The 25,766-nt window shown below is 39.3% G+C and overlaps 5 protein-coding genes across 10 annotated transcripts; all 5 read right to left on the bottom strand.

The window, feature by feature from the left end:
• Positions 1–430: 430 nt before the first annotated feature.
• On the bottom strand, positions 431–1,655 carry LOC111519467 (ficolin-3). The gene is made up of 3 exons (XM_023180518.2): positions 1,644–1,655; positions 1,212–1,575; positions 431–1,146 (listed from the first exon to the last, which is right to left on the bottom strand). Exons 1-3 carry the CDS (start codon positions 1,647–1,649, stop codon positions 479–481), a joined length of 1,038 nt encoding a protein of 345 aa, XP_023036286.2. The 5' UTR covers positions 1,650–1,655; the 3' UTR covers positions 431–478.
• Positions 1,656–2,631: 976 nt separating this feature from the next.
• Positions 2,632–10,183, bottom strand: LOC6651659 (general transcriptional corepressor trfA). Of its 5 annotated transcripts, none has more exons than XM_002073276.4 (9): positions 9,881–10,172; positions 8,034–8,861; positions 6,782–7,955; positions 5,923–6,431; positions 5,478–5,855; positions 4,893–5,187; positions 4,694–4,810; positions 3,629–4,610; positions 2,632–3,563 (listed from the first exon to the last, which is right to left on the bottom strand). In XM_002073276.4, the coding sequence occupies exons 2-9, from the start codon at positions 8,734–8,736 to the stop codon at positions 3,006–3,008; spliced, it is 4,716 nt and encodes a 1,571-aa protein (XP_002073312.1). In that variant the 5' UTR covers positions 8,737–8,861; positions 9,881–10,172; the 3' UTR covers positions 2,632–3,005. The 5 variants fall into 5 exon arrangements, with proteins under 5 accessions (XP_002073312.1, XP_046866799.1, XP_023036248.1 ...); XM_047010843.1 differs by having other exon boundaries at positions 5,538–5,855; XM_023180480.2 differs by having other exon boundaries at positions 5,544–5,855; positions 9,881–10,171.
• Positions 10,184–10,351: 168 nt separating this feature from the next.
• On the bottom strand, positions 10,352–11,430 carry LOC124459776. The gene is made up of 3 exons (XM_047009389.1): positions 11,291–11,430; positions 10,914–11,072; positions 10,352–10,473 (listed from the first exon to the last, which is right to left on the bottom strand). Exons 1-3 carry the CDS (start codon positions 11,346–11,348, stop codon positions 10,352–10,354), a joined length of 339 nt encoding a protein of 112 aa, XP_046865345.1. The 5' UTR covers positions 11,349–11,430.
• A 4,318-nt stretch (positions 11,431–15,748) lies between these two features.
• Positions 15,749–22,920, bottom strand: LOC6650774 (bifunctional methylenetetrahydrofolate dehydrogenase/cyclohydrolase, mitochondrial). Of its 2 annotated transcripts, none has more exons than XM_002073274.4 (4): positions 22,878–22,920; positions 16,449–17,045; positions 16,192–16,382; positions 15,749–16,125 (listed from the first exon to the last, which is right to left on the bottom strand). In XM_002073274.4, the coding sequence occupies exons 1-4, from the start codon at positions 22,889–22,891 to the stop codon at positions 15,995–15,997; spliced, it is 933 nt and encodes a 310-aa protein (XP_002073310.2). In that variant the 5' UTR covers positions 22,892–22,920; the 3' UTR covers positions 15,749–15,994. The 2 variants fall into 2 exon arrangements, with proteins under 2 accessions (XP_002073310.2, XP_046866794.1); XM_047010838.1 differs by lacking the exon at positions 22,878–22,920 and adding an exon at positions 22,097–22,174.
• LOC6650773 (nuclear factor NF-kappa-B p110 subunit) lies at positions 17,303–20,786 on the bottom strand. The gene is made up of 2 exons (XM_002073273.4): positions 19,617–20,786; positions 17,303–19,549 (listed from the first exon to the last, which is right to left on the bottom strand). The coding sequence occupies exons 1-2, from the start codon at positions 20,466–20,468 to the stop codon at positions 17,612–17,614; spliced, it is 2,790 nt and encodes a 929-aa protein (XP_002073309.1). The 5' UTR covers positions 20,469–20,786; the 3' UTR covers positions 17,303–17,611.
• Positions 22,921–25,766: the final 2,846 nt, after the last annotated feature.

The raw sequence follows: 25,766 nt of genomic DNA, 5'->3' as shown, positions 1-25,766 counted from the left end.
AAGTTGCTTGTAAGCAACGTTGGACCATGGTGGTATACAAAACAAAATAATTTTTTCTTTCAACAACATTAAATGATTTTTATTTATTTCAACTAATTTGGTATAAAAATGATTTTAAAAATACCGCGCAAGCATCGAAACATCGATGTTTGACGTTGTTTGCAAACATCGATGTTTTTCCAGCTCTAGAGTTGGCTTATGCCAGCGAACATATTGTAGCACAAACACATTAATCGACGCGATATCGATAGGTCGATATACATTCAAGATGTTCTTGTTTAAATTTTAAATATATAATATCCCATGTAGAAATCAAACAAAACATTGCCTATTTTTTGTTTTAATTTCTCATCCACTGCATTTGATGGCAATCGAAAATAACGGTTTTAAAACTATAAGATTTAAAAATTTAAGCATTTATTACTTTTTGCTCTTAGAATTTAAGAATCTCAAAAATCTACAGATATACATATGTATACTAATCATCGTCTATGTCATTATCCTCCAACGTATCGTGTCGTGGACGTATAAGCATTCGACTCCGTTTTATATCCAGCCAATTCGACCACATAATTCCTCCTGTCCGCGGATCTCCATTGAGATTCGATTCCTGGCAACTATCAAACCACCAGCCACTGCTTGCATTTACAGCACAGGATACTCCCTTACTGGTGCCATGGTCAAAAGTGCTAAAATACATTTTATTGTGATATTCCAGCGCATCAGGCAGTGTCCCTTGAAACTCATCGATGGTCAACTGATAGTTGTACACCTCACTGTCCAGCCTAAATAGACCATACTCTGCCCACGCCTGTTGACCCTCTTGATCTTCCAGTTCAATGCGTAACAAATGGTCATTACCATAGAGAATCTTGTGAAGAAATTCGTTACCAAACCAAAAATCTTTTGTTAAATTTCCAAAACCTGCTCGATATTGATCCCAACTGCGATTGAAATTTTCATAACTTTTATATCCCCGATTTTGAATAACTGTCCAAGCTGGTCCATCCGTTGCAAAAACACAAAAGCGTTGATTAAAATCTCTTTCAATTTCATTTAGTTCAGGCTCCAGAAATGTGTAAATACCATCCAAGCTGTCATGGTCCAACTCGGAGCAATCAGCTTTGGCGGGTTGGCTGATGAAAACTGAAAATCATTTAGTGGAAGCCACCTTTTAAATAGTTTCGTTTTTTCTTTTTAAATATATTTACCCATTTGATCTTCCTTTCGATTTCTCTCCTTCTCTGTATGGTTTGAACCAAGAACAATAGTCTGATTTTCTGAACATATTTGAGAAGCGACAAGCTGCTGTAACAATGATTCCATGTGCTTTAAGGACTCTGTAACAGCTTGATTATTCAATTTTTGTTTCTGCTCTTGCTGCTCTCTTCGGGGGTTATGTACATCCTCGTCGGTTAGAAAAACCACTTTGCTAAGAACATGATACAGATTAAATTCCAGATTGGTGATCTTATGCCTGATCAAGGATAGTTGCTGAAGTATGGGACCATTCGACTGTCGTGGTGCACCCAAACCGGACGATCCTAATAGCATCACCAGGAATATTACCGAAAGCTGGCATTCATCATGCATTAGAAAATTAAATTAAATAAATACAAATTCTTGGTACTATAGCTGCTTACCAACATCTTGGGGCGTTGTTCACTTACTAACTGAACACAAGGTAATGACATCAAAGCATTAACAGATGTGCTCCTAAAAACACATCTAATAAATTACACTCGTTGTATTCTTTTATAGTTTTTTTTCTTTTCTTTAATTGTTTCTTTTTTCTTAGCTTACGAATATAGAGTTCTGTATTTTTTGTTTCTGTCCTTAGTTAATCTTTGTATTAAAGTTTTCTATGGTTTTTTTTTCTTTCAATAATCAACGGCTTTGTAAGTTTTGCGAACAAATAGACAATGAATTTATATGATTTAATTGTAGAAAAATTAACGAAAATAAAATTTATACGTATTCTCTCTATCGTTTTCCTTCTATTCTACATTTTGATGCCACTAAACATTTTAACTGTTGTTTGTTTTTTTTTCTTTTATATTAAGAATTGAAAACGCCTAACACAACTAAATACATATTTTTATATATATATATATTTTGTTTGTTTGCTTAATTCTGTTTATATGTATTACATTTAGTGGTAATTAATTTGTTTTTTGTTTTTTTTAATGATAAGAAAATACGGTTTTATTAAATCGCTATAATATTAAATTGGCGGCAAAATGTACAGTTATGATTTCCTTTTTTGTTATTATTGTTGTTGTTTGTGTGCAGGTGCAAAATACATTTCAAAATCGAAATATTTATAGGATATCGAGTACATGGTTTATCGTTGGCTCGATATTATAATCCAACAGATATTTGTGACCGAACACAACCATGCAGCACAATATCACTGTGACATGAACTCATCTCGTCTTCATTTATAACTCCTATATATATATCTAAACATATTCATATATATATATATATATTTTTTTTTCTTTTATATCTATGTATATAATATTTTCGTTCATTTATAGCACACACTTTTGACTTGTAGTCCAAGTGAGAGTTTTTTTGTTTCTTGTTAACCAATTAAACACACACAGAGACACAGACATACATTAAAAGTCTGTTTGTGTTAGTTATCTGTATTACTTGATAATCTCTAATATTAACCATCGATTTACATTTATATCGCCTATTTACATCGAATTATTTACGAGTTTCTGTATGGGTGTGTAAGAATGTTGGTGTTGGTGTTGATGTTGGTGTGTGTATGTGTCTGTGTGTGTAGATGTAAAACTAAATAACTTAGAAGTATTGCTAATTGGGAATATCCCAATTCTCTCGACTATTTCAGAATTCGTATCAACAAAGAAAACAAATCGTTTAAAACAAAGTTAAAATTATTATCTTCTGCTCTGTGTTGCATTTAAAATTACCGAAATATTAAAAAAAGAGAAGCGAAATGAATTTACTTTGGATTCTATTTCATATTATATCTAGAAGCGCTTGCGCACCCGCTCACGACGATCCAGGGGACTGCCCTTCCATTCGGGATCATTGGGATCATCCTCCATAAATGGATCATCGGCCAGTCCCAGATCTTTTTCTAGGGCATCTTGATCACTAAGGTAGGCATCAATGTACACATCCTGGTCCAGTGGCAATGGTTCATCAAATGGGGCCAAATGGTGTTTAGGATAATCATCGTCATCTTCTTCCTCCAGCATGATATCATCCTCTGGTTCATAATCGATGCCGTCGTCTTCTTCATTTATACCATTTGCATCCGCCGTTTGATGTTGCGCATCATTACCGTTTACCATCTGTGATTGTGTTATTTTGCTGACCATAGGCGCGGATTTGGCCTTACTGCTGCGACGGCTGCTCCCACCAGCCGTTGAGCTACCGTCACAATTAGACGATACTGACTTGCTTTTGGCCCGCTTAAAGTGGGTTACCCGTTTAGGTTCCGCATACGTCTCCGCTAGCATTCGCTGGTAGACTTCTTCTGAGAGTGGAAAGTGTAGTGGCGCGAAACGGGAAGGCGGCTGAGGCTGCAAAACAAAAGAAAATATGGTTTAGCAAAGAAGCAAATCATTAATTAATTTATAATTCTTACTTCTCTTGTGTCGGGTGTAGCACTGCGCCGATCCTGTTGCTCTCTCAGTTTGCTGGAAGTTGTGCGCCTACGTGGTTTTCGGGCAATGTTGTTCATCATATCGGTGCTTTCGTTAAATCCATCCAGCGGATGGCCTCCCATTGGTTGAGCAAGCGGGGACGGTATACTTTCATCACCTGGGGCTCCACTGCCGCTGACAAAATTGGGAGCTGGCGAGGCAGGATCTGGAGTATTCGCTCCACTGGACTCCGCGCGACTATCGGTCCTTCGATTTGCCCGAGAACGTGAGTTCCATGGAAATTTAAGATACGTCTCAAAGCGACGTCGTTCTTCCATCAGCGCATGATCATGCCGTACAATGTACGCTTCATCGGATGTATCTTCTTCTTCATCGTCTTCATCATCATTTTGGGCTTCCTTTTCCTCATCCTTCTTATGATCGTTGTCTTTTTGACCGTTCTTCTCCTGAACTTGATGCTCACTCCGTTGCTCCGATACTGCTGCTTTGGATTTATTCAGCTCTAACTTGGGCCGCTTAGACAGTGACTCCGACTCCTTCTCTTCTTTTACTGAGGTTGTTTCCAGTGTTTTCTGTTTTGCAGTTTCCACTTTATTATTGGTTAATTTAATTTCAGCTTTTGCTGAACCTACTACTCCGTTAATAGTCATTTTTCCGGCATTTTTCGTCGTACATCGTATGTCCTCCTTGGTTTTACCCTTTTCCTTTTTTGCATTACCATTGACCAGTTTATTATTATTGTTATTGTTGTTGTTATTATTGTGCTTGACTTCTGGCACTGGTTCCGGTAAGGAATTCTTTCGCCTCATCCCATTGACCTTTGGTAATGGTTTCTCCATCTTTTCCTCTATTTTGGAGTTACCATTCAGCATCGTATTCTCCGGAGCCGATTCGTTCGGCGCCTCTGACTCCTGCTGTGGCGACTGCTTCACATCGTTATTCTCGCTATCTACAATTCGCCACCTAAAAGAATTACAAAAATCATTGATAAAAAAAACCTGGTTTTAGCCCTAAACAAAAAAAAAAAAAAAATGAATTAAACTTACTTGGGAGTGGGTATTTCTTTGTAGGGTAAAATCTCAACTCGTGTTTGAGCGGCTATACTATAGGGTATGACAATATTATCTATATCGTACACAGGTCGAACACGCCTTTCTGAGGATCTGGAATATATAAATGACAATAGGATAAAATTAAGAATTTTAATTGAAGTTAAAGTCGGTCATCAGTTGGTTTTTTGCTCACCTTTCGTTACGATGGACATGCGAGGGTGAGGAATGGCGACGATTACGCGACTGATCCCATTGCTCGCCTATGCATTTGTTATCACCATTTTGCTGCTGACTGTTATTATTGTTGTTTGGATTCTGTGTGGAATTACTGCTAGATGCGGATTTTCGTTGCTTTTTGGCGCCGTTGCCGCTGTTGGAGATCACTGAGTATGGTTGTTGTTGCTGATGATTGCTGTTGTAGTGATGGCGTTGGCGAGTGTCACTGGCCGACAGAACATTAGGGTGATGCCGCTGCTTCTTGCCAAGAGCTGCAGCCCCACCATGCGGTTGTTTGATTTGTTTGGTAAGAAGTAGGAGAAGACGAAACGAAACGAATCGAAACGTAGGCAAAACGAAACGAAAATCAAAGAATTTTTTCGCAAAACAAAAGCAAAATTTTTGTCGGTAGGAGGTGGTAGGTGGATAGGTTGGATTGTTTAGAGTTGTTGGCGTGTCGTGAAACGAAACGAAATGCAACGAAAAAGAAAAGAAGATGCAAAATTGTTGTTGTTTTATGTTAATAACAATTATCGAATTTGTCATGTTTACAATAATTTACTGTTGGCCACAAGTGGCGTTGTAGTAGGCGTAGTAGAAGAAGAAGTAGTAGTAGCAGTACCAGTACCATTTCCGCTGTCCACCGCCCCTCCTCCTCCGACACCTCCTGCCGTTGTTGCTGCTGCTGCTGATGATGATGATGCCGTCGTATCCTTATTTGAGTTATTATTTCGCTCTTTACGACGAACATATCGCCTCTTGCCTGTTTCACCGGGTCGACGATTGGCACCCGAATTGCCACCACCTCCAATTCTGGCCAACATCTCGCGTTCTGCCTTCCACATGCTCTTAACAATGGCCTTTGGTTGGCAACGCATGACACGATATTGCCAATCCGGCTGTCGGGCGATGGCCTCCAAGTGGACCGATTGGCATATATCTGCAAAAAAAATATAGATATTAATTAATCAATTGGACAATTATGAATGAGTAAGTTAAACACTCACCATCAGAAAAACTGAGTACAGGATGGTAACCAGCATCCACAAGAGCTACTCGATTCTGCGGCATCATTGTCTCGACCAATTCGCGCGGGGCCGTCGGATCCGTTCGTCCTGTGCATAATGTGCATGGCACCTGTGGCCATTGGCAACCGCATTTAATATTGCTTGGTCTGGCCGCCTTTTTGGATATCGTATGCATATTGGTTGTCTGGAACAGTTTCCTCTTACGAAACTCAGACAACACCAACGGCCGGGCTCGACTGCATAGCCAATCTGATCCTGAGGCGGCAGCATCCTCCTTATACCCATTCGCCGCTGGAGATGTTTGATTTTTCTGGGTAATTGGAGTTGGTGCCAATTGTACTTCACCTTTGTTCTGATTAAGGTCAATATAAAGATCGCTATGCTGTCGTATCTTCATATCCAAATCAGCCAGCTGCGCATACAGCCATGACCATCGCAGCGCAATTGCAGCTCGATCTCGGGAATACCTCCAAACTGCTCGTCTCGTTCTAAAGTTATTAGAATACAAATAGCAAAATGTCATAATTAATGCAAAATCTTTTAAAAACTGAAAGCTACAAAACTTTTATACCTAAATTTAAAAAAAAAACCAATGTTTTTAGTTAGTTGGTTTACATTTTAACGTTGAACGTTGGGAAAATCGAATGAGCTTTAAAACATTATGATATCGATATCGATACATTCAGCAAACTTATTCTCTAAATATATATATTTACAACCGAACTGACAGCTCATCTATCTTAGAAACTATGAAAACAATCAAAATTGAACGGAAAGTGTAACGTTATCTATATCCCAACTAACAAAAACATATATAAATATTGGTCGCAAAACTTACATTGGTAGGGACTGCTGATGTGGATTATTATAGGTGACCATTTCATCGGCTGATTCGCCGCCCGAGCTAGATTCCGTTGCATCCGAATCGATGGCATTCTGAACTTCTCGCATTTCGGTATGAAGCAGACCGGATACATGGGTAAGCTCATTAGTCACATAGGTATCAAAACTGGGCACAATGTCATCGGCACGCGGTGCAGCTGGAATTGTAGATTGCTCTGTTCCAGTGATAACTAGTCCGGTAGTTGCATCTTGATTCTGTTGATTCTTGCGTGGTCGCTTAGCGGGGACCGTCGCTGTATTGGAGCTATTATACCAGGTGGAGGACGAACTCAATGTAGCTGAACTGCAACTGGTCGAATGGCAAATCTGCTGATGACGCGCTGCTGTCCCTATGTGACGATGTACATTGCTCATTTGTGTGGCGGGCAGTGGATTTTTCTTTTGTTCCTCCCAGAAGTTGCTGCTGGGCCTTCCAGAGACAATAGACTGCACGGTCGCCTCTTGATCGTTAAGTTTACAACTTCGGACAGGATTCGGCGCTTTATGGGAGCTACGTGCTGACCACTCAAAGACTCCCGCAACCTCCTCGCTAATGTGACGGCACATTTGCCTAGCCTGGAACTTGCCCATGCGACGTAACAAGAAATCAATTTGACGCGAAATCGAACTCTGGGTCTTAAGAAGCTCCTTGTGACTCTCTTCCCACGACTGTGTTCTTAGAGAATTGCTACTGCAGCTCGGCTTCGAGTCAACTGGCTCAATGCTCGCTGGTATTTGAGATGGTACAGAAGGACCTGCTGATGGCGCCACGCCGGGATCTTCCCATTCTTCACTGAAGAAATTAAAATCACAGATGGCATCGGTATTTACGTGGCCACCATCGAGGGTTTTAAGGGCCTTTAGCACTTCCTCAATATCCGGATCTTCGAGGACGCCGGCAGTAGCTCCATCTTTAAGAAAATTAATTGAACTGGAAGTGCTCTGCGGAGTGAGATGAAGCCGTCCCTGGGGCGAAGCGAGGATTGGAGCTGCTGCCACTGTCGCTGTCTGCTGCTGTTTACTGGGCGTTGTTGGCTGAACAGTAGCTGTTGAGTGGACAGATCCAGATGGACCAGGAGCCTCCACGATTTTGTCGGCAGAAGAACTCCCATCCAAGAGGCTAAGGCGTTCTGTCATATAAAAGATAAACAATTTTATATCAGAGAATACTCAGGTATTTCAATATGTCTACAAAAACAAAAACATACTTTCGAAACTATCATCTTGCTTTAGCAGCTTCTCCTCAAATGATTGCGGCGGCGTTGAAACATCTGATATACTTGTGGACAATCCCAACATGGGCGGTGTAATCCCAGATCCCGACGATGTTGAGACGACGACATCTGCCACAGCATCGGATGTTATTGTTCCACCAGTTGCTGATGGTGTCGGCTCTTTACTTAGGCTAACCTCTGGCAATGTTTTCCGAAGACAAATCTCAGCCGAAATTGCCTCTTCAAAATCGCTCGTCAGATCGGCCAAAAGTTGCGCCGTGGAGTTATCCTTGTTGTCGTTGTTGTTCTGCTCAGTTGGCGGAGAATGATCTTGGCTGGTAGATGCTACAACATCCGTATTTGACGATGCCGCCGGCTGTGGTGTTGCTGTTGTGGTGGTGGCATGTATGGGCGCTGTACTCAGGCCCATTGGATCATTACTGCTGGTCCGATTGTTATTGGCGGTCTTCCTTTTGCTATTATTATTGTTCGCCTGGGCAATCGATGTGCTGCTGGCACTCTTCGAGCGAGTGACTCGTGTTGTGGCCGTTGCCGGCGTTGGTGTCGATGGTTTTCTCGTTGATGATGCACTATCTCCGATGGCTGATCCACTGCTATCGTTGCGGGCAGCTGGAGATGCAGTGCTTGTTAGCTTCTCCTTGGGACTCAGTGGCTCGGCTGTGAGAGCTGGTGCCATGCTGCTAATGCTGCTGCTCGTAGCCAGTCCGGCTTTAGCTGCATTTGGCCAGACAGGTAATCGCCTTCGGCCTCACTTTAATCAGGATACGGCGGGATTAGACTCCTCTCAAGCCCGTCCTCTCGCTGATTTGTGGTTTGTTGACGGAAGAATAAAAACAAGAATAATCAAAATTAGAATCTCTTTTTCGTATTGGAAGAAACCCGGAGTCGATATAGGTTTTAGATAATGGTAATGGCGGCGGCCGACTTTTCTCAGAATAGACTCGCTGCTGGTTTTTTGGCGGAAGAATAATTTGAAAAAAAAATTTGAAATTTCGATCGAATTCTGAATTCTTTTTTGAAATGAAATATCCAGCCAACTTGGGTTGCTTCAATAACTCAGTATTCGCCAGGTTACTAAGTTAGTTAACAAAAAAGAAAAAAAAAAAAAACAAATTTAAATTAAAAATTTGAATTCAAAACCTATAGGAATGGAATAGGGGGTAGGGGGCGGGTACGCCAGGCCAATTCGCTTTCCGGCAAGCATTGTGCGTGTGTGTGTTATATATTCTCGCAAGGGAAAGAGCGAGAGGGACCGAGGCGCGCACTCTATTGCTCATTCACAATGATGCGCAATAAAAAAGACAAAAAAAAGTATAGACTTCTTCGAACTGACGAAATCTCTTGCTCTCGCCATGAAAAACTCTGAATTTCATTAGTTCTATCGTAGATATGCACATGCACTTTGTATTTTCATATTTGAATTTACAGAGTTGCCACTTCCAGGGTTTTTTTTTACATAATTATCATTTATTGAATTTTTTTTTGGATGGCAATAATCGCGCCTTTACAATATGCACACACATACACACACACACACACTCAAACGAGACCAGCATTTATATACATTACTGTATGTGTGTGTGTCTGTGTTTTTTCAGTTATTTACACAATAATCACATTTTTCTATGTTCTCCTAGTGTTGAATATTTTTGAACAGTTTCGTTTTTCGTCTTTCTTTTCTCGTTTTTTGTGTGTAGGTAAACGTTTTCAGCGCGAAAGTATTACACACACATACAGACACAAATACATATGTACTATTAGAAGCACGCAAGAATTTCTGTAAATTGTATTAAGTAGATATTCTGTTACAATATACGCACAATTAAAAACCGTTCCGATAAACAATTATTAGATCCTACAATTAGACAATGGCGTAGGCTTGCGTTTGGGATTTTATCAACTTTTTCCAAACGTTCTCGCTTCACGAAATTTTTTTTTCACATTTATATTTTTTCCATTGCTGCTTGTGATACGCTTTTGGCAAAACGACGTGTATAAGCTGGCTGTACTCGTTTCTGCCCTGGCCAGGCAAAGTACGCATGCCAATCAGCGGGTTGTCTCCCTTCCACTTATGCAGCTCAAACGGAGAATGTTGTTCGTTGGTGTGATGTGTGCGAAAGGGATACGAAATGTCAAGCAAATACTTTGGCTCGTTACTTTCGAGGGTATGGTAACACTGCACGTTCAATGTATTATCCAACACTATTTCCTTAACAGAAACATTCTCAGACAACAATTCTGTTAACCAGCTGTCTGATCTTTTTTGATTTATAAATGAAATGCAATTCAAATTACATCCTTGACTGAGAGGACATCGTCCTGGGCAATAAACTGAAGGCTCCAGCATTCTCTCGGCACTGGTGATGTTGCTGTGGTTCACGAACTCTTTTCCAGGAAAGCAGATCAATAACTCCTAAAATCTCAGGATATTTATGATATTTTTTGCTATGGGGATCCTAATTCGCAGACAATGCCAAAAGCATAATAGATTGTATTGCAACTAAAAATAATGCAAATATATAAATTAAATAAATTCTTTTGATACTCCGTATTCCTTTTAACTACAGGGTTTATCCACTGAGATTTTCTATTGATTTGTAGAGGGTGTAATCAGCGGAGAATAGGAACGACTAGCGTCTAATACTGAACCCGGTGAAAGTATAGTTTTGAATTTCCCTTGCCGTCGAAAATTCAGCCTTTTCGATGACGGAACTGGGACTGCCCTTGTTTTGGAGCCAATGTTTCCTGCAAATTTAGGCAGGTGGTTTACGGACAATTTTAACAATGTCTGTGATTGAATCTCAATTACATTTCGTTCAGTTGGGGAAGTGCTGCTTCCAACTGTCCTTTTACTGTGCCATCCCTGGTATTCATGCACCAACCTCGCACTCCTGTTTCTCTGTGTACTACAAGGGATACGATGAGGACGATGAGGACCGAAGATAACGCCGATTTTTACGCCCGGCTCGGTGAAGAAGCACAAAACAAGGGCAAGAAGTCCTTTGGCAGATTCTGTGGCGCAAAAACGAATAAAATCCATTAATTTCAATCTGTTTCAAATGTCGTAAAATATTAACATGGAAATAAATGAAATGAAGATTTTATGCCTTATTTTGCCTCGTTTTATATATTTTCCAGAAACCAGGGCCAGATTTCCGCAGATGAAAATTTTACTGGCCGCTTTGGTTTTGGCGCAAAATCTGTCATTCATTTTATTTTACTTATTTTACCTCGTTTATCTATTTTCCAGAAAGTCTGTCCAAACGAGGGCAAAGAATTATCCTCCATTGTTCTTGTCGGCAAAAATAGGAAAGATTTGAAATTTGTTACAATAAATACAAGAGAAAACTTATCAAAATGTAAAATTTTCTTCTTTCTTACAAAAAAATTTGACAAAATTGCTAAAATTTCAAGAAGAAGAGCTTTTGGTTGTTGGTTTTGTTTTGATTCCTTTTCATTGGCTATCGCATTTCTGCTTTGTTCTCCTTATTCAATTGAGATGGGAAAAAAGTTTGGAATTGAACTTTCAATTGAGATGGGAGGAATTTCGAAATTGAAACTTGAAATTGAGATGGGAGTAAAATTGAAATTCAAATAAAAGGGAGAGAAAAGTCGGGTTTTTTGAAATTGATAAAGATGATGAACCATCAAACAAAAGATCAATTGAAAGTAAACAAAGAAAATGGCAGCTTTAAAATTTAATGTCTCTTTTTCCGAAATTGCGGTGTTGAGGAGAATTCCCTTTGCTAAAATTGAGGAAGGGCTTGTGGAGTTCGCAGAATATTCGTCCAAATTCAAGGAAAATGTGGACGAAAGGATACTGGAGAATTTCAATTCGCTTGGCGAATTCATGAAGAAGGCCTTCTTCATTAGTATTGACGAACTATTTTTGCCCCCCTTGGTAGGTTTTAAGAAATAAAGAAAAAAAAATGTATTTAATAATTCTATGTAAAAAATTTCTTCCAATTACAGATTAAAAGTATTCCCGGAGAGGAAGAAGAAGACGGTCCATCACCCAAAAAGGCGCGGCCTGGGAATATAGTAAAAATTTTAACAATGATGGCAGTGGCGCTTGATGGCTCCAAAAGGAGCATTATTTATTGCAACATCGTACACACCATGGACGAATATGTAAGCGCCGAGACAATCATAGAGTTAATCAAAAAATTGTTACAATTTATAAAAGATGCACACATATCCACTAATTTGGTTTGCTTTGTTGTTGACGGCAATCCGATTAATGTGAGAGTGCGAAATTATTTCCTAACTACTAACGGAAAAGTCCCTTTTGTTTGGGATTACTTTCATTTCAATGAAGTAATGCTCAAACATGACGGGCACATGGATGACACATTGTGTCAGGTATACTTCAGGCCGCTGGACATCGAAAACCTCGCAGCAATAGAGACTTGCGATTTCGGTGTTCCAGCGGACCTGCAGCAGTACTACCGTGTGGAGAAGAAATCCTTGCGAGCTCTCGTCCAAAGGATTCATGAAGCAAACAGGAAATTTGGATCCTTGGGCGAGAGCAGACACATCTCTTTGTCGCATGTTTCGAATATAAGATTAGAAGGGTTTGGGAAAATAGTTTTAAGCGCTTTTAGGGAATATTTTAATTTAGGAAAAATTAGAAATGTAAGCGATAATAATTTAGTGTTAGATGGGGTTTTAGAATTAGTATTTTTGTTAGCATTTAAGAGTAATTGTTGTTGTCAAAAGAAATGAAAAAAATTAAATGAAAATGAAATATGTAAACAAATTGAATTTCAATTCCAATTCCAATATTCCAATTTCGTTGGAAAGTTGAAGTTCAAATTGCAACTTGCGGCGTTACCGAAAATTGTAACGGTTAACGGTTAATTTTTTGCGCACAAATTGAAAGGCAAGTTGTGTTATAAATTCTTTTTGTATTTATATCTTTTTTTTTATTTCTACACTCCTATCTTTTTTTCCAGATGGCCGAGGAATCGAATCGTGTTATGAAACTGGCACTGGAGGCTAACCGCAATGTAAGTATTTCGATATTTCCACATTGTAAGCTCTTTCATTTTTGGTGCTTTTTCCAGGCTGCAAATGTGATAGCATTGCTCCGTGGAGTTTCGGAGGGCGCCGTTGCGACTCTGAGGGAGCAGATGAGTTTCAACAGAGAAGCACTGCTTCAATTTTCGGAGGTACGTAAATTTCCAACCCATAAAGTACACATATATTCTTGAGAAGCTGAGTCGATAATGTCCGTCTGTCCGTTCGTTGCAGTGAACGTAATTCCAAAATTACTGCAAGGGTATGAAAACTTCGGCATAGTCGAAGTTTCTATTTAAGTTTCCCATTCTAATTTTTCAAATTTTTCTTTCTCCCAACAGGAGCGGAAGGCAAAGGCAAAGGCAGAAACCGTGCAGTCGGTGCAGGTTCCAATGCCACAGGATCCAGTGTCAGGGGATCCAGCGATCATGGAATCCGTGATCCTGGAGCCCATTATACTGGGACCGGTGGTATCGGAACCACGGAAAGTGGAACCTGTCCCAAAGGTTCCTGTGGTACAGGAAGCACAGGCAGTGGAACCTCTGCAACAGGTTCCTGTGGTACAGGAAGCACAGGCAGTGGAACCTCTGCCACAGGACCCGGTGGTAGAGGAACCACTGCCTGTGGAACCTCTGGCACAGGACCCGGTGGTAGAGGAACCACTGCCTGTGCTTCCTGTACCACAGGAACCTTTGGGACAGGTTCCAGCACCACCGATATACAAGGTGCCTGCGGATACCTTCCGGATATTCTTCGCCCAGAGGCAGATCTGTGCCTTGTGCGGACGCAGATTCAAAAGCGTGAGGACCTTCGTGGACCACGGCCAGGATTGCCTCGACCGGCGCAACAACACTTGCCACAAGTGTAATGTTGTCCGGCCGAAGGGCAGGACAGGAATGCTGTTGCACAAGAAGCAGTGCGGGAGCAATGACCGGTGCCTTGCTCTCATCCGGGAGATGCGGGCGAAGTTGGTCGGGTCACAGGAGGTGGCCGACACAACCGATTGGGTGCTGTACGCGGAAAATGCGTACAGTGCCCAGTCTGCAGATGGAAGCGTTCGACCCGCCAGGACGATGGCGGTCGAAAATGCGCAGAGGGCCCAGTCTGCAGCTGGAAGTGTTCGACCCGCCAGGACGATGGCTGTCGATCTGGGAAGAATGCCAGATCGAAACGTACAAGATCCTATGGCGTACACCCAGGTTTGTATGAAATACAAATTCAATTGTATTTCTAATTAACATTTCTTTCCCAATTGCAGGATCAGGATACCAACAGCCACTTCTATGGCTTTTAATTAATATTTTTTATTTAATCTTATTTCACTTTTAGACTTAAGTATTGAATTAATATTTTTTATTTCTTCTTATTTCACTTTTAGACTTAAGTATTGAATTAATTTTTTATTTCTTCTTTTTTACTTTTAGATTTAAATATTGAATTAATTTTTTATTTCTTCTTTTTTACTTTTAGATTTAAATATTGAATTAATTTTTTATTTCTTCTTTTTTACTTTTAGATTTTCACATGGCAGAGGGTCCTAAAGAAAGTCAAGATTGTGTGGTCCGATGGATGTAGGGGGAAATATGTATGTACAGAGCATCTTGGGTTGGACACCTGCTTTAAAGCAGGGCTCAAATGATGTGGAGGTCTCCTTCAAGCCGGCTCGTGTCATTCTGCAGGTTAGTAGAACTCAATTCGTAGTCATTAATTTTTCTAATTACATTCTTTGTTTCGATATTGTCGGCTATGGCTGCATGACTTGCATTGGCAACTCGGGTCCCTTGGATGAGAATGTGGTAAACACGATTGAGAAAAACAATCTTGTCTGTGCTGGTGTCTTGTCGGGGCAATCGTAACTTTGAAGGACGTATTCATCATGGATGGATGGATGTTCAGAGATTGTAGGCGACTCAACCTACATTAAGCGTCCGCCTTTCTTCGAGGGAATGACCCGCGAACATATGAGCGCATTCATCGCTCTAATTTGGTTGGCATGGGTATTATTCCTTTGCAATTCTTGCCTGGCCAAAATGCTGAGACTCTCAAGCTAAATGGTCGTGAGTATATAATATTTCTCTACCCGAAAGTGGCTTGAAGCCTGGCCAAAAGATTCAAGTGGAGGTAAGTGGAAAGCAAATCTTTTATAAATTTTCTTGATTTGCATTACAACGATTACTTGCAGGCCAATGGAACTGTCTTCGAGACCATCTTACGCTTCGACACCGAAGTGGACATCACATACTATAAGAATGGAGGCATTGAATTTATTATTAATGTTTATGCAGATTTCTCCAACTGATCCATTGCCAAAAACAATTTGTAAAACTTGTTTGCATCGTGTCGAGCAACAAAATTCACTTGACATTTTAACCCTTAGATGAGCCATGGCGGTTTTTAACATTTAACAGACTATTTAAAATATATTGAGCTTGCTAAGAAATGTTTATACAAAGAAAACTTGTATCACAATAAATATTATTATTATTTTTTAAAATAAAAATTTAATTTAAGCAATTGCAGGAGAATTTCGTTTTAATGTATTCAAAAGTTAAAAAGTTGGCATCTCTGTTTTGCTATAAGACCAAGAAGAAGAAAAAGAAGAAATGTAAACAGCTGTGAGAAATGCAAGTACACTTTCTTTCCCCGTAATGTTTAATTAAAGCGGAGAATTTACATATGTATATAAAATGCTTTATTCATTGTATCTTTCAATAGATATTAGTAATTAGTGGCATTTAATAAAATCGTCATAATAGGTAATTGGGTTAATCTAATCAACTAATGGTTAGTATGGCTTTAAATAATAGGACAAAAAATACTATTGCGAGAGAGCCACGGGCTTGGGATTGTTGCTGCTATTGCTGCTTCTGTATGTACGTATATGTACCTGTACATATCACCTGTATGTACGATTTTTAAACATTTAATAGTCGAGTGGCATTTTGCTTCTTTGCCGCCTTGAGCGTATTGTGCATGAGCATTGTCACAGTCATTGGTCCAACACCGCCAGGAACCGGTGTAATGTGTCCAGCAACCTGTCGCACTTCTATGGAAAAAATTAAAATGCCAAAGTTGTAAGAATTTGATAATAGAGAAAACTTTTTAGACGCACCTTCATAGTCTACATCGCCAACTAACTTAAATTTTCCCGTTTTCTCGTCCTTGATGCGATTGATGCCCACATCAATGATACAGGCTCCCGGCTTAATCATATCCTTTGTGATCAAACCTGGTTTACCCACTGCAACAACAATGATATCTGCTTGGCGGCAAAATTTAGCTAGCTCCTTGGGCGGGGTATATCTGTTAGTTGGTTTTTGAATATACTATAGAATTTTCCCATTAAGCGAATTTCAAATTAAAACGAACCTATGACATATTGTTACTGTAGAATCAAGACCTTTGATGCTATGCCTGCCATCAGAGTGCAGGAGCATCGCCATCGGAAGGCTAACATTCTTGGAGCGACCTACAACAACCGCATTGCGGCCAAAGGTCTCGATGTTGCTGCGTTCTAAAAGAGTTTTAACGCCCAGCGGTGTAGCTGGAATTGTGCCTTCCATATCGAGGGCCAGACGACCAATGTTGATCTCATGAAAGCCATCAACATCCTTCTCGGCAGCGACAGCATTGCAAATGGTACGCTCATCAATATGATCGGGTACTGGCAATTGGATCAGTACACCTGTCACATTTTCATCAGTATTCAATTGATTGATCAATTGTAGCAACTCATCCTGGGTGGTGGATTCGGGCAATATTTTGGTCTCACTGGAAATACCCACCTCTTTGCAGGCAAGCATCTTGTTATGAACATAGGTCTGACTGGCGGGATCTTCCCCAACGATAACGGCCGTTAAATGGGGTAATCGATTACCAGCAGCCACAAATTCCTTTAGTTCTTGATGCAATTCGAGGCGTATCTCCTTGGACATTGCCTTGCCATCGATAATTTGAGCCATATTGCTGTAAGAGAAAGGAGCAAAACGGAAGAGGCATGAAAACAAATTTCATTGGTAAAGAATGTCGTTTAAATAGATAAGGCGACTGCCAGGGGAATTACCCCAGTCGAGTAATTCCCCTGCAAACACACACACACGCACACACACTTGCTAAATGCAATTTATAAGTTGGGTGATTCACTTTACTTGTGGTTAAAGTGGAGAACGTGCTTTCTAGCTGGGATCCCCCTGTTTCTAAAAGATACTCATAAAATGCATATATACATAAGTAGACTTCTCAAATATTTATTGTATACACAAAGATTTATATGGAAATTTGCTTCTTTCGTATCTTATAAAAAAAAAAAAGAAATAAACTGTTTATCAAGAGATAGATGCATGGATATGGACAGAAATGGCGTGTTAATTGGGTTTTAATAACAACTTGTATATTACAAAATACATATTTCAGTGGATATGTATGGTATATAAATACATATCCAGGTCCTTAATTTAGTTAGAATTGTGTTCGGGTTAGAGCAAATATGGGCTATAATGTATAGATATAACAATCAAAATACTATGCTAGTCTTATGTAAGAACTCCCAGTTGTTCGTGGAGAGCCTGGGCAAAGCTTTCAAATTCTGCCCTGCTCGATTTATGGTATAAATAATCTAGCATGCCCTCAGCACTTGACCAGAGAAAGACGAACTTCTCCATTTCCGTTTTCTTCGCCAATTGCCTCCAAATGTCTTGCTGGTTGAGCTGGGCAGCTAATTTATCGAATCTGGTTTTATTATTAAGTAGAATTTTCAAATTCCTTGCATTTGCCGTTTCCATTTGCGGCGTTGTGTCTATGTCGTCATCATTTTCGGTCTTGATAACGACATCTTCTTCGGTCTTCATCTCAAGGCCCCCCGTATCACTGCTATCGTCTGAAGAGGAATCGATCTCTTCTTTTACTTTGAACGGTATCCAAGTCATGGTCGTTTCACCTCGATCTGGGTAGACTTTTTCCAGTAACTGGACAACACGTCCGTTGGCCTTGCATCGTGCCAGCTCCAGCGGCGTGTAACCTGCTGCATTTCGGGCTTGGAGTATATCGGTGAGCGTTGAATTTTGGGCATCCAATATGAGCACTAGTAGCTCCACACTTTGTTCGAGTACGGCCATGTGAAGGGCATTATTGCCATCGGTGGTGTTTGCCACACTGATTGCAGAGCGATCATGATTGATCAATTTTTTGGCAATATCGTATTTATTTTGTCGAATTGCCATATGCAATGGACTCAATCCGTCGTCATTTTTTAATGTGAGATCCAATTTAACGGGCGGCACACCATTCAGAAAGCTATCGATGCAGCTCATCCGCTCCTCTTTGACGGCCACATGAAGCGCCGTGTCATTGGCATGATTCTGTTGATTGGGATTGCAGCCTAGCTTAAGTAGAGGTCGAATGTAATGAGGCCGATCCTGCTGGCAAGCTATATGAAGTCCACTGTCGCCATCCGCATTAATCGATGTGCTGGCCAAGTCGCGAAGGCCAAAGAAATTGAGCACCTGCAATGTCTTGAATGCCAGTTTTAGATTATCCTGTTTCTGGCTAATAACTTCGTGCAAAAGAGTGTCGTGATTGTCGTTCTTAAGGGCATGGTTTGTAAAGAGTTCCTCTACATATTTTCTGGCGCTCTCCGAAACCTGTGGACTGTGGCGTGCCGTTTCAAAGGCTCTAAAAATTGCATCTAGGCATTTCGATGTCGGCTCTAGAGCGGCAGCGGTAGACGCTATTATCTCTGATTTACCAAATCCGTCCTGAACGAGCATACCCAAGACTGGATCGCACATTTTCTCTAACTCTTCAGAATCAGTTTCGATCAATTTTCGAAATTGCACCGAATTTATAAGCTCTTCCAGATGGGATTCTTTACCAAACTCCTGACTAATTGTCTGATCATGATGCGATATAGCCATTGGCTGCACTTGTGCCAGTGTTATAGGCAGCTCCATTGAATTATTTGCACTACCCGTTCCAGAGCTGCCACTGCTGTTAGTGGTCGCTGTGGAGCAAGTGCGTCGTCGCTTACGCGATACAATAGCATCACGAGGCTTATAACGGAATCCCAGAGGTGGAAAAGATCGTTCATCATCGGATGGCCGGATTAGCTCAATGCTGACATTAACCTCGTGGTCCACATCCTTGTCCCTATATGCGGGCGTCTGGCACACAATTGCATACTGATGATGCACATCAGATTCACGGAATTTGGCAAATGCTTCCCACACAATTTCACCATCTTCGTTCTCCTCGAAGAAGCGCACCTTAATGTTCTTCTTGCTGACCTTCTCGACTAGCAGAATTAGCTCATCGTTTCCGGTAACACTGCCCGTGGGTTTGCTGAGGCGGACAATTCTTAATTCTCCCGTTTGTGCAGACTTTCGGTTGTTGATAGGATTACTAAAGACCGGGGCAGCTATCTGGGTCCATGTATTGTTCTCCCCGATCTTAAAGGCCTCAAAACAAAGTCGCACCTACCACAAAAAATACAATACAGATACTTAAAATGTTTGTTGTAGGAAAATAAATAGGGAAATATACCTGATTTAGATTCATATCCTTGGCCTCACGCTCTGTTTCCTGATGCAACTCCTGAATCTGTTTTGTGGACAACTCACGTCGATTCATTTGAAAGACCAAACGATCCTGCTTCTTCTTCAGCAGTTCATCAAATATATATTTTTTAGCAGTGTGTATTATGCCCATATTAATAAACTGAGCAACATAGCCACGCTCCTGGGACACATGCAGGTCATGCGGATCACAGACATCGCGCTCATCCTTGCGCACCACCAATTGATGCGAATGGGGACTGTCGAGGTTCGTTTGGAAGAGGCTGCACCGAATTACTGCTGGTCCCGTGTAATTAAGCAACATTACTTCCGGAAATGTTTTCGGGGTACGCTTTGAGTTTGCTCCATTCAGAGAGCCATGTGTTCCATGCATCTCACTTTTGTAGCGAAAGCGAAACTTTTCAACAGGTTGCTCGGCTATTTGAAGCACCGCGGGAAATTCATTTTTCATCCCAGATCCTGGCTGTGGATGTTGGAAATTTAATGCTGTCTGCTGAACAGTTGCCGCAGGAGGCGGGGCCGATGTATAATATTGATGATCCATGTACATGTTGCCGAAACTCGCGTTGGGTATGTTGCCATTTGGCATCAGCTGACTGGGCTGTTGATGGTATGGTAAATTCATAAATTGTGGTGAATTTTCAACCGGGGGCAAAGCCAAATTGGCAAATTCGTTTTGGAGTGTGGTGGATTCCGGTGAATGGGCTGGTGACATGGACGTAGATGTCGGCGAATTGGCACTGCTATAACCACTAGTGCTTGACGCATCATTCAGATACGAAACATTTTGTCTCCTATCCAAGTCGAAGTATTGATTCATTTCGATTAAATGTTAACTTCAATATTGCGTAGCAAATAAATCCGCGTTGTAAAATCCATCCACTGCAGTCGACTGTCTAATTGGAAATGATGCGATCGTGAGCAGGTCGCAAACAATCTCAACTTTGTTGTGTTCGTTTTAGGTACTTCCCCGATGTAGACATCGGTAGCCGCCCGACTGGAAGCCGAAATTATCTCAGTTTCTCTGTAGTGGTGCGTCGGCCACGTCAAAATGACTCATGGGTTTTTCAGCCGTGTGATTTTTTTTTTTTGTTAATGGTTCACCCGCTTGCTAGCTTGTTGTGGTTGTTGTTGTTCGTTGGAAATTCAACAATAATTTGTTTACATAAAAACCTCACTTTATATACATATGTACATATAGCGTGTGTATGTATGTACATATGCAGATAAGTAAACATGTAGTGGTGCCTTTTTTCCGTTCGATCTTTTGCGCTGCGTAGAACTTTAACTCTCAAGTGCACAATTCCAACTGAGCATGTGTAAATGTGAGAGAGCCGCCAATTGATAACAGGTTTAAGCTCCCAGATTTCAAGAGTTGCGAGCTTGTTGGGTTAGCTTTTTTAACAACAACACAAACTGAAGTAAAATTGATAACAACCCATCAAAAACCGGTCACAATTTAAATATTTTAACTCAACACACATTGTAGCACGTGTACAGGGTTGCCATATTATATAAATTCGACAAGAGATGAATCTATTTATCGAACTGCAATCACTAAATTTCTTAATTATACAAAAATCTGAATGCAGCTTAATTGTGTAGATATATGTTGGTTATAAATATAAATAGTAGTCCCAGATTTATTATTTTTGGATTTTAAAATTGGCGCATTAATTCGAGATGAAAAAAATAATATTCTTATTTTCATGATACACGATATAACGATAAAAAACCAAGTTTCAATTTACATTGACAACTCTATTAAACTGTTTTGTTGTTGTTTTCGCAAACATCTGAAACTTTGTTTCTGGAAATCATACAAACCTAGCGTATCGTTTAATTGTATATCTTTTGGCTGTAACAATAATAAATGTACGGAATGTTCGCGACCACATTGTTGAATTAAATTTTCTTGAAATTCTTAATCACGATATTTGGAGACTAGTTTCACACTTGATATAACAGAAAAGAATGCCAAGCACACACACAAACTTAATAGATATCTGACCTTCACGCACACACTCACACCCACACATGGACGCCGTGGCTGCCAGGGCTTGCACATAGTGTAGGATTTGATTTGATTGAAATGCAATTTGGAAAAATAAAAATAATTGAATTGTTTATTTATAGCTAACACATCTCATATTTCGCAGACGTCTTAATCTAGACCTTGACCACCCTAAAGATCTTGTTGCCAAGCCTCCCGTGTCTAAAGGGTGTGGGGGTGTTCCAAAGCGTGTTTTGTCTTATCAGTTCGTAATGCATTTGATTGATAGCAAATCAGTGGAAAAAAAACATAAACAAATTAAGGGTTGCAAGTGTCATCACTTGTTTAGTCTGGCAAATTTTAAATTTCCACGCAAATATTTTTTTCCTGTCACTTAAGATTTTCTTTGTTCGCCTTTTTTTAGTTTTTCTTTGCAGCTACTCTGAAGAATTTACCGTATTTTTTTTTTGTGACGTCTCGTTGGAAAAATGGGCAATTTTGAAACCGCACTGATCGAAATTTATGCACGTGTGATATATTTATTTATCTTAAATTGGTTATCTACATTTATATAGCTTTTATCTACATAAGAATACATCTAAGCTTTAATTCGAGTAAAGCTTAAAAATTTGTGCAATGTATAACCTGTAACGGTTAAACTAAATTTAGAAATAATTGAAAATTATTTTTCCCAATTTGTTCATTTTCCGTTATTGGATGACGAAATTGCCGATTGGGATTACTAGCTGCACTGTAATGTAGTGACGTCAATTCCGATCCCTTGGGGGTCTATTTGTTCAGACACCTTTATATGTAGTTGGATGCTGCTGATAAGACTGAGTCAGTTGCCATGTAGTAACTGGCGATATTTGTTTTTAATACTGCTTAGTCAAAGAAAAACAACAGTCTGGAGTGAACGTCATTAAGAATGCATTGATTTTGAGTTGAAAAACATGTTTTTTCGCCCTGATAAGACAGTCAAATGGAAAGTGCGAGTGGAAAGAAAGTCAATTGGTGTCATTTTGAACATCAATCTGTGAGTCTATATCAACATTTTTTTATGTTCGTTCCGTATAATGAAATTATATTACCTAATTTAAAAGTGTTATTTTCAGTTCGTTTTGTTAACGTTCATGAATTTTGTTAAGGAATTCATTATCAAAAATTCCAATTTATGCAATAACATAGTCTCATATTTGTACTTAGGATTGGGAACTTTAAATAAAAGCAGCTTACCTTGTAAAACGCATTGTAAAACACTGTAAATTGTATATTGTATTGCACTTATTATGTTATATTTAATTTTTTTTTTCCAAATTATTATTAAATGTTTCTCTTTCTTGTTTAAATTTTAGTTTGCTATTTGTAAATGGTACACTTTTCCACTTGAGGATGAATCTTTGTAATATTTTAAAAGTTGAGCTTACCGCCCTATTTATAATGCAAGTTGCGGTTGCGGTATTTTATGTGGATTTTTCCCAAAGCGCTTTAGCGCCACTGGACTCAGTATCTTCAGTATAGGTTAGTGTTGGGAAACACCCAGCAAAAAAATTTAGCAGCACTGCAAATTTTTCTAAAAACGCTAGCGTTTACTCACGCGATTTAAAACGCGTGAGTAAACCGCTCGAACATTTAAGTAAACGCGCGAACATGTTTGAGTTCGTGAGTAAAGTTGCAGTTCGCTCGGTTCGGTTCGGCGTGGTTTGGAAAGGGTATTCGTAGGGTATTCACTTTTTGTGGTGCAATTTAACAATTAAGCAATAGCAACAATAGTTAAAGCGATACTAAATAAAAACGAAGCGACTAAGCAAGATTTGGGGTTATAGTTTATTTAAAAGCAATTTAACAATTAAATACATTACAATTAAAAAACAACTTTAAATACTTTCAATTCATTCTATATTTACAAAATGTTTATGAGAGATTCGAAGATGTCATAAAACACGGCAGAATCCGAAAATCTTTAAGATGTCTAATTATTATCAAAAATATTGATCTTCCTGCTTACACAAATATATGGATTTCGCAGAAAATGCGTTGCAATTATTTAAAATGACCTCATTTGCAATTATACATTATTATCATTTAAAAACAATTTTTAAAAACAAATACATATCCCATATAATAATAAATAATAAATATTCTATAAGAAATAAACGTCTCTTTTGCTCCTGCTCAAAACATGCTGGACGAATTGAAATTAAATAATTTGGTAGAAGGAAACTTGTAAAAATAAAATGTGCGTCTAATTGAATTTACCCACAAAGTCTTTACGGAAGAAGCGGAGCATGTGCGTTCAAGAAATGCCACATACCGACCCGCAGGCTATTTATTTGGTAGATCACGCCTGGACATTTCGACTGGATCAGGCACGCCAACAACTGGAGGATTACGAGAGACTAGCCGATCGTCTATCCGCCATAACCGGTGTTGATTTGGAGCACGAAAATCGAGTAGAGAAGATCATGAGCGATACCACATGCCATGTAAATCGGCTGGTGAATCTAAACAATAAACAATTAAATTAGTCTACAATAAACAATTAAGTTAGCCTATTGTAGTGTAAATCTTTACTTTTTTAACACGTGGGCTGCCACTGCCTGCTATTTGCAAAATGTTTGATTAAATTTTAAAAATTTTCAATGTATTTACTAACCATTTTTTGTTTTCCACTTCTTCTGAGATTGGGCGATGTTTGCCTGATAATGCTTTAATAAATAACAAGTGTCTTTGAAAACAAACGAAAAGTTTGAGTCCCTCGGAAAATTTAGAATTTTCAAGTTGTAACAAAAGGGAAAGGGAGGGCAATTGAGATGGGAGTTAATTTGAAATTCAAATAAAACGGAGATAAAAGTCGGGCTTTTTGAAATTGATAAATATGTATATAAAGTAAAAGAAAAATTAAAAAACCAACCACAATAAAACAAACAACAACCCAGAGCAAAATGGCAAATTTAAAATTTAACGTTTTTCCAAAGGAAATCGAAGTTCTCCAAAGGATTCCGGAGGAAAAAATTGTCGATGGAATTGCAGAATTGGTGAAATATTGCCGCAAATTCCCCAATAATGCCAAGCAAAGGATCGTGGAAAATTTTAATTCGCTGGAGATTTTCCTAAGGGAGCCTTTTTTTATCAGCATCGACGAGCTATTTTTGCCGCCCCTGGTAAGTTGGAGAGACTTCGGAAAGTGTCTAAACATTATATTAATAATATATTTTTTAAATATTACAGGTACGAATTAATCCCGGAAAGGGTATCGAGGAAGCCGGAACCTCTTCAAAAAAAGCCAGGAGCGGTAATATAGTCAAAATGTTGACTATGATGGCCGTGTCCCTCGATGGTTCCAAGAGAACCATAATCTACATGAACCTGATGATTACGAAGGAAACATTTATGGCGGCAGAAACAATAATTGAAATTATTAAAGAAATATGTAGTTTTATAAAAAATGCACGCATATCCACTAATTTGGTTTGCTTTGTTGCTGATGGCAATCAAATTAATGTTTCAGTGCGAAATTATTTCGATACTAATAATGGAACAGTCCCATTTGTTTGGGATTACATTCATTTTCAAAATGTAATGCTCAATCATAAAGGGCACGTGTACTCAAGGCCGCTGGACATCGAAGACCTTACAATAATAGAAGTTTGCGAGGTTGGTGTTCCAGCCGACTTGAGGCACCATTATACAAAGTAGAAGAAGTCCCTGACAAGTCTTACACAAAAAATACATGCTATGAATAGAAAGTTAGGAAAATTAGATAATAGTAGGTGTATGTGGTTAGGGAATATTTCTAATAATAAGTTAGAGGTTTTTGGAAAATTAGTTTTAAGTGCCACTAGGGAATATTATAATTTAAGTAAAATAATTAATGTTAGTGATCATAATTTAGTATTAGATGCTATATTAGAGTTAGTTTTCATATTAGCTTTTAAGAGTCATTGGTCAGTTGGGAAATAAATTAAATGAATTGGATATTGTGCATTTATAAATTTTGGGAATGCTGCGAATGGGCCGAAAAAGGAAATGAAACTTGCGGCGTACACTTGACCCAGCCACATTTTAAAAACGGTCAAATAATGAAAAGATATGTAAGTGAAAATTTATATATTTCAGATATTC

Source organism: Drosophila willistoni, chromosome 3R (assembly GCF_018902025.1).
Source record: "Drosophila willistoni isolate 14030-0811.24 chromosome 3R, UCI_dwil_1.1, whole genome shotgun sequence".
Classification (NCBI taxonomy): Eukaryota; Metazoa; Arthropoda; class Insecta; order Diptera; family Drosophilidae; genus Drosophila; species Drosophila willistoni.
Note: the sequence above shows the minus strand (reverse complement) of the source record. Positions and strands in the feature narration are given on the sequence as shown.